The sequence below is a fragment of the Dermochelys coriacea genome, chromosome 4, assembly GCF_009764565.3.
Source record: "Dermochelys coriacea isolate rDerCor1 chromosome 4, rDerCor1.pri.v4, whole genome shotgun sequence".
Classification (NCBI taxonomy): Eukaryota; Metazoa; Chordata; order Testudines; family Dermochelyidae; genus Dermochelys; species Dermochelys coriacea.
In genome coordinates this window covers 52,747,277-52,760,350 of record NC_050071.1, presented here as the reverse complement: position 1 = coordinate 52,760,350, position 13,074 = coordinate 52,747,277, and the positions used below count along the sequence as shown (strand labels likewise).

Sequence of the window (13,074 nt, the reverse complement as noted above, 5' to 3'; positions counted from 1 at the left end):
TGTCTAAGTAACTTCATTTAAGCTAATGAGCAGTATATTATTCATTTATGGGAATAACAGACTGGGTGCACTAGCTGAGATTAGGGTAAATCCAGAGATGTCTATTTCATGTAGTGAGAAAGTCACTCTGCAAGGGAGCAGGAAGTAGAGGTCCAAGCACTGAAAGTCTCTTTCACCAGGTTGCTGTCCAGATCAGCGAAGACTAGGGATTCCTTTTTATCTGATTATATTGTTGATACCAACAAATAGCTTCATCATGTCCCCCATATAACACAAATGAAGACCAGGGACATTATTTATGGCAAAGCCAGTTTATTAGGTTGCTGAGATTGTGCCAGTGTTTTTGTTTCTTTATAAAAAGACAAAATAATAAGATTTCAATTTGGTAGGGTGAAAATACATACACAAAATATTCAGTACCTTTGACATCCTTTCTGTGAGTAGAACATTACTCCAGGAAGCATACTGGATCCTGAATTAAAGACCACACCGTCTCTAGGGCAGGAAAATCAAAATATGTTTGGTGCTGAAGAAACTAGATTACATAGCTAAACATTATTTTATGTTGTTATGATTCAGGGCCCTTATTTACAAACTGTATGTAATTTGCTTAAATAAAACTTATGCTAGATTCCCAGCTGTTTATTACTGAGAGTTGAACATTTATAGTGTGTCTACATGATTTACTATCTTACTCTCAGTTCTCTGACTTTGGAATATTAAAAAATAAGATTAGAAAGTTTGTTGAAATACTTTAATACTATACAAACACTTCAGATTGGTCCTTTGAAAGAGGATTAAGGACATGAGTGAAAAAATAAATCCTCCAGGAGGACTGTAAACCATATTTATTTGTAGTACTACAAATACATTTAAGATCAATCTCTTAAAAATCATTAAGGTCCCTAGTGTTAAAAAGCTGATTATTTCTAAAACGACTGTAAATCAAATTCTATTTAAGGTTTGAAACAGATAAAACAGAGCTCCCTTTTTCAAGTACTGCATAAATAAAATTGTCAAAGTTGTGGCATTACAAAAATAGTTTCTAAATGAAAAAAAATCCTAAAAATCCGTATTCCAATATGATTAGGCCAAATAGATCTTTCTAAACCTAGAATAAAACCAGTGGATTTTCTCTTTCACCAATGCAGTGTGTAACAGAATAATTACATCCTTTATTACTTTTCATAGTTTGGTTAATACAATTACCTTGTTTCAGTTATTTAGTTACTATAATATGACCATCAGGATAATAGCTGACAAAGCTCTAAAATGACCTTTGTGTTTAGTTTCCAGTCAGCATCATACAATACACATATTGTAAGCAGAGTTCCTCATTTTTAAGTTTTTTCTTTGAACACATAATAATCAAGCACGCTATTGTTGTATCACTGCATATGAATGTTATATGCTGAATTAAGTTCTATTGCTTACATTCCCTTTTGATGTAACCATTATGTGCAATCCAGAATGCTTTCCAATATGAAACATAACCTTCAAATCAGCATACAAAGAACAACTGAAATGAAATGGTTGCAATACTTTCTCAATACCAAGCAAAGCGGAGGATTCTAAAAATCCAACCCAGTTCACTTTTCTTCTGCAAAAGAACTCCAAGGGGTTACCCAAGCAGGATTTAACTTGAAGATCTATTAAGGAAAATCTGTTTGGAAATGAACAAAATGACATGGTAGTCTTCTCCATACTTAATTTATATGATTCTGTATTTACATTTGTTTTCAAGGATTTCCAGTTTCTCTGTTCTTTAAAGAGAATATATCGTTCTACTATAATAGTGGGCAAGTGGGAATGAACTGAACACTATTTGGAAGTTTATTGCCAAGTTCAATTATCCAGAACATCTGCCTTCATATTTTTCTGGCAGAGACCAGTTTACTACCATTAAAACATAGTGGCCTTGACATTTTCAAAAGCTAAGGCACAGGTCTGTATGTGGCAACTGGCATCAGAACTAGCACTTTTTCCAAAATACTTTAGTCCCTAAAACGCATAATAAGTTTCCTCTTCAAAATTGTGTTTTGTTTTTAAAATAATCTGAAAAAGTCAGTATTTGTTTCTCTCAACCTTACTAAAATTTTAGACCACTGGAGTACATTTATTTACCTTGGGATACACAATTCAGAGACAGCATTTGTTCTTAAGTGATCCAAGTGGAGAAATTTGAATTAAGTTGGAAGATGTCATGAGAGTTATGGCTGTTGATATTAGTTTGCCACCAGATTACAATACACCATAACATTATGCTACTTTGAGAGGGGAACATGCTGCAGTGATGGCTCTAACTCTACAACTATTCAAGTACTGCGTGGAGCTGAACTTTTTCCCTGAAATCACAGAAGCAACATGAGCTCATGTGATGTTACTGAATAACAACATTCTCCAAACCCAATTCACTTTCTATGAGAGCAGTTTGATTTAACTCTCCTCCCTGTTCTGCAGCATATGAGCACAGGAAGTCCTGAATCAAGATTAGAAACTTGGACCCTCCCTCAAATCCCATCCCTGTGCTTTAACCAAATTATCTTTTATAAGAAGGATGCCTGTGGGATAAAAATGTGTGAACTACGAAGAATTTATCAAGTTTTAAGAGTTTAAATAAGTATCTGAGGGCAAGCACAATCTGTGGATTCTCCCACCTTTGCCATGTATGAATAGCCAGGATTTGAGGTGAAATGACAAACTTACTGAGACCAATGGTGTTCCCCCACATTCACATTCTAGGTTGATCTTTATTGATGGCCCTCCTTTCACAGCACACATCTACAGCTATAGCTACTTTGAGATGCAGTGGAAATGTCTACGGCTTCTGTGTCATCACCCCAGACACCCACAAAACCAACACTTCACAACACTCATCCGTTGCTAGCCGAAGATGCGAGTCCTTTGGCTACTCCAAAACTCTGGTATAATGCAAGAGGACCAACGAAATGCTAACCAAAAACAAACAAACAACAAAAATAAATAAACTGGATTATTAACCATACCATCAGTGATGGAAATGCTCTCAAGCAGCAAGTAACTTAAGTGAACTTGCTGCATCAAAACTTCATTAGAAAGTCTATTTTTCTGTATACGTACAGTGAAGCTTCAGTAATTGAGATAGCACAAAGTGCTGAGATATGAGTGGGGCACATCTACACAAGAAAAAACACACATTAAAGTGCCAAAGAGATCATACATAATTGATACTAAAACCTGCCAAGATCATATTTTTAGAGTATTTGCAAATAAGACGAGGGGATAACTGCATGAATACTGTGATCTAACACCAGCAGGTCATGGCAGGTTTTGGCTCAGGCTTTAAATGTATCTTATTATCTGGGGGTTGACTAAGCATTAATGGCTTGTGGCTCTTCAACTTATGAGCCAGTGTCATAAATATGGCTTCCACATGGTCATTGTCATTGGGGTTTTTAGCAGAGGTTTCGAACAGTGGCATACTGTGATTATCAGCAAACTTCTGGGCCAAGTCCGTAGGCACCTGAATAGCACTTCTCAGGTCACATTTATTTCCAACAAGAATCCGTGGTATATCACTGGCAAGCAAGTGCTGTTTGCATTCTTCTATCCATGATGGCAGACTATGAAAACTGGCAGTGTTGGTCATGTCATACACAAACACAACAGCGTGTACATTCCTATAATAGTGCTGCACCATGCTCTTTCTGAAGCGCTCCTGTCCTGCTGTATCCCACAGCTGGATCTGAAAGGGCAAAAAGGAACAGAGAAAACAAAAACAGAACTGATTTCAATTCATGCTGGACAATGACATAAATCATTCTGAACTATGAAAACCACATAGATCATCTCCGTATTAGTCATATTGGGAAGTTGAGTTCTTGAAGAAAATTCTATGGCTCTTCACCATAGTTTTTGAAGGTTACAAAATATTATATAAATATTGTTTTCAGAGCCACCTACTCATAATCAAAGATATGAAAAAATTAGCGTTGTGTTTAGCTTGATCACTACTACAGATTTCTGTAAGAGTTTCCAGACACTGATATTTTGTAAAATCTTACACCAAAGAATATTGAAATCTGCAGTAATAAAAGTCTATTTGCTGCTACTTCAAAAAAAAAAAAAAAAAGTCATCTCTCAGCACACTCATTTTGCTGAAGAGGGTTTCTTCAGCACTGATAGTACTGAGCTGGTCAGAGGATAGAGCTCTGCACCAGACATGCTTCCACACCTATAACCTTTTCAATAACTGAATAAGGTAACATTTTCAAGGTATGGACTTCAGGAGATTTGGGGGTTTCAAAGTTAGGCATACAAGGCCAAGTTATTCACAATGGCAGATAATTGTATAGCTTGACTAGTTAACTGTAAATGTGTCATTCCCCTCTCCCTTTTTTTTTTTTTAAATACATTTGTCAGTAGTGTACATAAACAAAAGAAAGTAGAGAAACTGAACTCTGGAACAAGTTCCCACCATGTCTACTATCTACACTGAAAGTGGACTTCCTCTGTGCTCTATAATTTAAATTATGGTCAACATCAGGAGATCAAATTGGACTAATATTTTTTCTTCCTTTAACTTCTCAGAAGTTCCTCTGGAAAAACTACTTCTTCCAGCAGAAAAACAGATTTTCTATTTTTAACCTTGTTTGTTTACTTTGTCCACTTGACAATACTTTTGTAAGCTGTGTTTCTTGTTTGCAGATGTTTTTCACATAGCAATAAGGGAAAGTAACATTTTCAAAATAGGGAGACGTAACCGGAAACCCTAAGATTTGGCAGGGTGATTAAGGTGCAGGTGTAGTACTGGAAGCTATTTTTTTTTTTTAAATTGACTAGGTTTTATATGTGCATCCCTTAAAGTGTCTTTAGTTTACACAGCATTTCTTTATAAAAATGCCTATAAAATACTTTTTACAACCAAGAGTTTGATTGTGCAGGAAGTAGGACACTTAAGAGGTCAATGGCACTTGACTTTCGGACTCTACAAAGCTATGAGGTGCAGTATGTGGAATAATATCTTATGCTGTTGCTAATAAAAGATGTCCAGTTTAAATTTACTATTTAATGTTACTTATAATAAAACTTTACATGGTACCGTATGCTTTAGCTATGAGAACGTACAGCTTTGGGGCGACTGGACTGAGCATAAATGAGAGATCACTTTGTATCTGTCACATTTTATGCCGTTACTTCAGTGTTTCTCTTAACTGCTTTCCTAATATATGCACAGTATTCTTGGAAAGGAGCCTATTATTGCAATTAGCACCTGAATTAAACACAAGAAAGCTATTTTTAAAATTATTTCACTTTCCTTCTCCCTCCAACTAGGATAGTGACTTGCAATTAAGAGAAAAGAACATATGGCCCTGCAGACTCAAGAATCCTCTTCTGAAAGGAACTGGATGAATCATGAGATTAGGCTATCAGCTTTACACCTCTAATACACTAGTTTAAAACTAAACCAGTGTGACCAAGTGGTGACCAAGAAGTTGTGTGGGATGTCTATTCAGAGGACTACAAGTTGGCATGTTAAGTCCATTTCCTAAAGAAAAAGTACCAGCATCATTATAGGCAGATAAGGTTGCCCAATACTTTCCATTAAGAGACCCTGTTTATAGCTACTTATAACTTAGCCAAATTTTAGCTAATAGGGCTGAAATTTTCCATGCCAGGTTACTCAGGCTGAACTTTTGAAAAGTTTTCAACTAAAACTTTTCCAGCTGCTTCTTAGAAAGATTACTGAAAAATATTTTGTCCATGTTACAAAATAAAAATCTTACAATTGTTCCATTGAGAAGCTCTAATACAGAGGTGGGCAAACTACGGCCCGCGGGACCGTCTGGCCCGGCCCTTGAGCTCCCGGACAGGGAGGCTCGCCCCTGGCCCCTCCCCTGCTGTCCTCCCTACCCCGCAGCCTCAGCTCAGCTCGCTGTGCAGCCAACACTCTGGCTGGCAGGGCTGCAAGCTCCTGCCAGGCAGCGCGGCTGCGAGAGCCGCTGGCCTGCCCCGGTAATCTAGACTGTGCGTCGGCATGGCTGGCTCCAGTCAGGTGGCGCAGCTGCCAGTTCTGGTGCTCTGAGCAGCATGGTAAGGAGGAGAGGGGGAGGGGGTGAGTAAGGGGCAGGGAGTCCCAGGGGGCAGTCGGGGACAGGGAGCGGTTGGCTAGGCTTGGAAATCCCAGGAAGCCTGTCCGGGGGTGTGGTGTGGCTAGGGGTTGGGGAAGTCAGGGGACAGGGAGAAGGGGGCGTTGGATAGGGGGTGGGGTCCCGGGGGGGCAGGCAGGGGACAAGGAGCAGGGGGGGTTGGATGGGCTGGGGTTCTGAGGGGGGCAGTCAGGGGAGGCACAGCCTTCCCTACCCAACCCTTCATACAGTTTTGGAACTCCGATGTGGCCCTTGGGCCAAAAAGTTTGTCCGCCCCTGCCCTAGTACCTCCATGCTTTGGAACAGAGACTTGAAGTTTGGAGGAAGGAGGGGGAAGGGCTCCCCCTGGCATCAGAGATGTGCATTTTGCCATTTCTGGAAATTCACTCAAAACTGGCCAAGGTATAAACCTCAAAAAAGTTCCAAGCAGCACACGCTCAGCAGAGATTAGTAAGAGCTTTGCTGCTCAATTCTTCCAAGATTCTTCCTGCTCCGAGCATGCTCCATCCCCACACCGCTTCTACATGCTCAACAGACTGACTGAGCACCATGTCCACAGTGCAACTGAGAACATTCCCCTGAGCTACAGGGGCTGAATAGGATTGCCCCTGCAACTACTTCTCCCCACTTCCGTGTCCATTGTGGTAAGCAGGCACCAGGAGCAGCAGACTCCTTGCTGTCAATTCTCCCCTAGCTGATACCAAGGGGTAAGGAGGCTGCACTGCTCTTGCCAAAGCTATATCTGTTTTGTGACTAAATATAATTGGATACCTAACTTAGGCACCTAAATAATTGTTTTCACCACAATTAAAGGACTTCAGTCTGGCATCTTTCTCTAACACAAAGTTCACCAAACAACAGAACAGGGGGAGGATTTTCAGCTGAAGTAAACGGAGTTATAACAATCCATACCAGCTGAGGACCCACCCTGTTCTCTCTTACCCTTCATTTTTCCCAGAGGCTGGTTCAAAGGAAGCTATTTTTACTCGATATTTCTCATCTTTCCTGGGATCTGATTCTAGAGATTTGGCAAGAAAGCCTGAAAAGCCAAGAGATTTATGGCGGGTTTTCTTCAACTCAGAATAAGGGCAGATAAAAAATAGGTAGCTCCTATGCAGGGACAGTGTACGGCCGAGGAGTTACAGAACAGCCTTATGATACATGATTTGAACACTATTTTAAAATTGACTTATTTACTTGGGTAGCTGCAGAACTTAGAGAAACTCTCCCCAAAACAGTGGAGATTATAAAAACCACACTAAGTGATAATAAAGTGACAGTGAAGATTTGCAGCAAAGATGAGACCCAGAGCATTACTACCATTTGCTGATGCATTAGAAGAGGGGAAAAAAAGTTTTATGAGAAGCTGAAATTTAAGAACAGTTTGTTTACTTGCAGCTATTCAGATTGTGGACCTGAAATCTATGATTTTACAATTATTTTTAAATATATATTCTTGATATGTTAGCTCATGAAGCAGATAAGTGGCTTTCTGTATCTCTCTAGTGCTGCACAAAGTTTTTCACTTTTTATATACGCATTTCTTCTGTTAGCCAGCCAACTCTTACAGACACCCCAGTATTTATCTGAGATTCTGCAGACTATACTCAGAGTGCTTTTTGTATTTTCCCCCTCCCTGGCTCCTCACAAACACAACACAGATGATTAAACACACTTTAAAAAATGCATATTGAGAGACTGACATTGAGACTATGATTCCATCATTATTTAATTAACTGTCCATCAAGGGGTTGCATTTTTGTTTAAAGTATAATGCATCCAAGCTCCCTTTGGGACATTAGATTTGAGGCAAAAACAACAACATGATTCAACTATTGAAGCTGAGGGACAGGTATTTAAACAATATGTTGACTTAACATCCTCCCCCAAGCTAAACTAAAGAGACTTGGGGTTGAATTAGATGGGATGAGCATTCTTAAAAAAGACTTCTTCACCATGAACAATCTGTATGCACTGTTTACATCAATTTAAAAATATAAATGGCCTTTTGATTAAGATAGTTCATATATTTCTCTGCACTTCATTTTGCTTTGCAAATCAGTGAGGCGCTCTAAGGCATGGGATATGCTTTACGGGATTTCCTCCTTTTTATTTTATTTTATTTTATTTGTATCATTATTTACCTCAATTAAATAAAAAGAGTTAAGACAATGGGTTTCTAGTGCTCAAATCAAATAGATAAGTTAAAATTGAGAAGATCCTCATTTTCTGAGATAGCTTTAGTGCGTGCATCACATCTAAGCACTGCTGCTTCAAAAAGACCTAAAAGTAATCAAGTCATTAGTCTACAATACAAATGGAACATGAACACTGGCTGCCACTGTATTTTTTTAAAATTTCCAGGTAACAAAACCCCATAGAAAAGAATCGTGCCTGTGTTACTTACTACCAATGACACAGCATTTCCACAGCTGCAAGGGAAGTGCTCTGTGCATGAGTAGCCAGAAAAAGACCAACTATCCAGCTACCTGGAGCAGCAAGGAAGGGGAGACTAATATGTAATAAACCCTTCCAGAGTAACAAGGTAAAAATTCTATTCTTAGCAGCTCCTCCAGGGCCCAGCAAGAACAGCAGCCATGCCTACTCTAGGAGAGCTCTGCAAAGTACTCCTGCTGTGGACACAGCTTATACCAGTAAAGCTGCACTGTTACTGGCATAGCCTACTTCCCCACAGTGAAACAAGCCAGAATGGTAAAAGCACAGTTTTGCTGGTACAACTGTGTCTGCACTGGACGCTTTTGTCAGCACAGCTACTGTCAGTCAGAGATCTCACCTCTTCACACCAGGGACTGACCTGCTGGCATGACTTTAAATCTGTACTGTAGACATGGTCCAAAAGTGATTAGGCTCATCAGTTTCCCTCTCTGCTGCTCCAGCAGGCATTGCTTGAGAGTTGTTACCACCATATACAAGAAAATAAGTGGGCAGGAGCCAGAAAACAGAGAAACGGGTTGAGGTTTAAAAAAAAAAATTACCCTAAGAAGAGGAAAGAAATATAAGAAGTTGGGGTCCTATGGATGTGCACATGGAACCCTTCCTGCATGTGGCAATCCCTTGTCAGCCAGAACACTGGGACTCATAACAAGTGGAAAAGACTTAATTAGAGCAGATCATCATATAGCTTTATGGGAATGGGATGAACAGAGGGAGTCTCCTGATGAAGAAGGTGGAGGACTGAAGGAACTGGTGTCCCCTGTATGTAGCCTCCTCTAAAATATACATACTATAATATTATGGCCCTATGACCTACTAGAAATATCTCAGAATTGAGGACCAGGTTGGATCCCCCACATTTCCTCAGCACCTACAAATACCTTATCAACAGTAAACACATCCACCACTTACATGGTGCTGGGGGGAGGAAGATAACCCTTTAGAGGCCACCTCATGACAAGAGATGGATATCAAGAAGCCAGAGAACACAGTATTCAGTTTCTAGCTTAGGGAAGAAAAATGTACAGTCTCAGAATAAAGAAGAGCTAAAGGAAAGAATTCTGCAGTTCCCATAAAGAAGGAAGGGACCAAAGCAGAATAGTGTAGGTCAGGGGTCAGCAACCTTTTAGACGTGGTGTGCCAAGTCTTCATTTATTCACTTTAATTTAAGGTTTCGTGAGCCAGTAATACATTTTAACGGTTTTTAGAAGCTCTCTCTCTCTCTCTCTAAATCTATATATTATATAACTAAACTATTATCATATGTAAACAAGGTTTTCAAAATGTTTAAGAAGCTTCATTTAAAATTAAATTAAAATGCCGATCTTACACTGCCGGCCCACTCAGCCCGCTGCTGGCATGAGGTTCTGTTCACCTAGACCGGCAGCGGGCTAAGTGGGGCCTTTGGCCGGGAGTCCAGTTGGCAAGGAGCCAGCAGCCAGAATCCCAGACTGGCAGTGGGCTGAGAGGGGCTGGCGGCCAGGACCCCAGACTAGTAGTGGGCCGAGTGTCTCAGCCTGCTGCCGGTCTGGGGTTCCGTCTGCCGACTCCTGTCAGCCAGGGTCCCGGCTGCGGGCCCTGCTCAGCCTGCTGCCAGTTTGGGGTCCCGGACCTGCCCACACGGAGTAGATACCTACCTTCTCCCTGGTTCTAGCCATTCTCTTCCTCTCTCTGCACTGAGATGAGGGTGGGAGTGTGCTGAGAACAGGCCTGGGGGTGAAAGAGCAGGCTGGGGGTTGGGGTGCAGGATCTGGCCAGGAGCTAGAATGAGGGAGGGGGCTCAGGGTTGGGGCAGGTGGTTTGCATGTCAAGCGCTTATCTGGGCAGCTCCCATTTGGTGGAAGGGGTGCAGATGGGAATGTGTGTGTGTGTGGGGGGTGCAGGAGCTCCTGTTTGGTGCTCAGGGTGGGGATGTGGGGGGTACAAGAATCAAGGCATGGAGTGTGGGGGTGCAGGAGTCAGGGCGGGGGGGCTGGGTATGTGTGGGTGGGTGGGTGGGTGCCGGAGTCAGGGCTGGGGCTATGTGAGGAGGGTTCAGGGGTCAGGTCAGAGGGCTGGGGGGGTGTGGGCTGCGGTCATGGGGGTGCTCCCAGCCCCCTGCCCTGAGCAGCTCACGGCAGGGGCTGGAGATATGCCAATTCCACCCCCTTCCCCAAGGTCCCCGGAGCAGAGAGCATGCTGCGGCTCCGCTTTTCCCTCTCCCCTTCTGTCAGCTGATCGGCCACAGGGAGGGAGAGGAGGAGGGACAGGAACCCAGCACTCTGGGGGAAGAGGCGGGGGAAGGGGGAATCTTGCCTGCCCTGCAAGAAGAGAGCAGTGGGCGGGGGGCAGAGAAGACCGGGCCGGGCCGGGCCAGGCCAGGCCAGGCTTTTAATGGCACGCTGCTGTCTGCCAGGGGCTCGCGTGCCATAGGTTGCTGACCCCTGGTGTAGGTAAACAGAAGGATGTGTGACTACAGAAGAGAAAATGGTAGGAAAATAAAAAATAGAACACGAAGTGAAGAGAAAATCCTCAGAAGAGAAAAGACACACAACCAGAAAGAACAGAAAGACTTGGAGACTTTCCAGGCATTTTTTTTTAAATCAGAAGCCATGCAAACAAATGCACGCAAGTACGGAGCATAAACATCAGCTACATATTAAGGGATAAAGGGTTTACTATCCTTTAATTCAATGGAGCAATCCCAAGGGTATGTTTTTTTTCCTCCAAAAAACATTAAGATCAACTCCTATATCCAAACAACAATATATTTGTTTGTTTGTTTTAAACACAGACTTATCATTAGAGCTTGAAATCGATTCATGCCTTTCAGTGCCTCATTGTGCCTACCTATTAGATAAATTTAGTATATTTCAGTTCCTTTGCTTTTAGGAATTTGAGGGCCAAGGTTCACCCTTGGGTCAAATTTCACCCTAATTTTAGGTTTGTAAGAATAATCTTTAAACAAAATTTAAGATTCAGAAGTGAGAGAGATGTGATTTAGCTATCCAACCAGCCAGATTCCAAAGCTCAATTTCCCTCTTGCAGTGTGACAATCTGAATGAAGTACATTGAAGTACATCTGTCCCTGAAGAACATTACATTCTTTGATTGTTAAAAACTGACACTGAACACTTTGAGTTAACATGTAAAATATCCACAGTAGCTCACACCTCTCCACTATCTTGTTATTGATATATCTCTTATTTTGATATATAATATTTGTAGAGTTCTCACTTCTGTTAAGTTGTTTGTATCAGAAATGATAAATCTGTTTACTGGGACATTTTATCTCTAGTGTCAGTTTCAAGAATCTTGCTTTCTCCCTCTCCCTCCTGCACATCACCTTTGGGATTTATGTTTGCATTACAAAAGAAGCTTAATTTGGGAAACATTTCAGATCACTGCCAGAATAACTTGACAGCCAAAAGTCCAAATGCACATTCCAGAGCAGTGGCACGCATCCATATGGCGTGAAGGTTTGCACTTTACAGGGAAGATTGGTGGTACTACACAGAAATATGGCTTCACTGTTAACATGCATCTAAAGCAAAGTCACAGTAAACACTGACATCTCTCAGTAGATGAGTTTGGAAATCAAGACAGTTTTTAAAAGGGCTAGTCTTGTCCTTTTTAACACCAGTCAGAGGCCAAGTCTAGGGGTTATCAGTTTAGTTACACCAATGCACGTTTCTCACAAGGGATTGTGCACAAAGCTGTGAAGCAGGTGTGGCCAAACCACAATGACCCGACTTCTAGAATATGGTTCCCTGATGCTTTGCTATGGAAATGTGACCTGAAAGGACTACGGATCCCAGCATGCAAGAGTCCAGCTTTAACTAGGCGGCACGACCGCCCCGCACGATGGGCTCCCTGACCTACTCAGCCAGCCCCTTCGCACCGAGGGATGGCAGCTCCTATTTACCCTATTAGACAACCAGCCCGACGGCAACAGGAGCCCCAGGGCAGCCGCATTCTCACCGCCGGCGCCGACAGCCCCGCGGGCAGCACGGGGAGCCGGCCGGCCCCCAAGCCCCCACACCAGAAGGGAGTCGCTGCCGCCGGGATGTCAGGGCCGGAGGGGGAGCGGGCGGGGCCGAGTCCCGCGCTGGGGGCGGGGAGCTCCCGGGTGTTCGTGCAGCGCCGAGCACAGCAGGGCCGCTCCCCCCGCGGCGGCCGGGAGCGCAGGGCTGGGGCCCGGCGGTACCTTGATGCGCTCCCCGTCGATGGTGACAGCGCGCTCGCGGAAGTCCACGCCGATGGTGGCCTCCGTGCGCTCCGGGAAGCGGCCCGCGCAGAAGCGGTAGGTCAGGCACGTTTTGCCCACGTTCGAGTCCCCGATCACAATGATCTTGAAGATGCGGGAGCGCGCAGGGGGCAGCCCCCCAGGGCCCGCGCCGGAGTAGCTCAGCTCCAGCGAGGACTCCAGATCGGCCGCCGCCTCCATCCTCCTCCCGGGGGCCCGGATGGAACGGTTCGGGGACGGAGCCTCCTCCCTCTCGCGCGCGCTGGC

At 43.1% G+C, this 13,074-nt stretch overlaps 1 protein-coding gene across 1 annotated transcript; it reads right to left on the bottom strand.

The window, feature by feature from the left end:
• Nucleotides 1–295: 295 nt before the first annotated feature.
• Nucleotides 296–13,032, bottom strand: RAB33B (RAB33B, member RAS oncogene family). Its single transcript, XM_038400185.2, has 2 exons — nucleotides 12,769–13,032; nucleotides 296–3,724 (listed from the first exon to the last, which is right to left on the bottom strand). Exons 1-2 carry the CDS (start codon nucleotides 13,006–13,008, stop codon nucleotides 3,284–3,286), a joined length of 681 nt encoding a protein of 226 aa, XP_038256113.1. The 5' UTR covers nucleotides 13,009–13,032; the 3' UTR covers nucleotides 296–3,283.
• Nucleotides 13,033–13,074: the final 42 nt, after the last annotated feature.

Bases quoted from the DNA above. Each gene is read 5' to 3' on its own strand.
- RAB33B (XM_038400185.2), bottom strand. From the start codon at position 13,008: ATGGAGGCGGCGGCCGATCTGGAGTCCTCGCTGGAGCTGAGCTACTCC. The intron at 3,725-12,768 runs GTACCGCCGGGC...TTGCCCTTTCAG, and splicing joins TCGACGGGGAGCGCATCAAG to ATCCAGCTGTGGGATACAGC.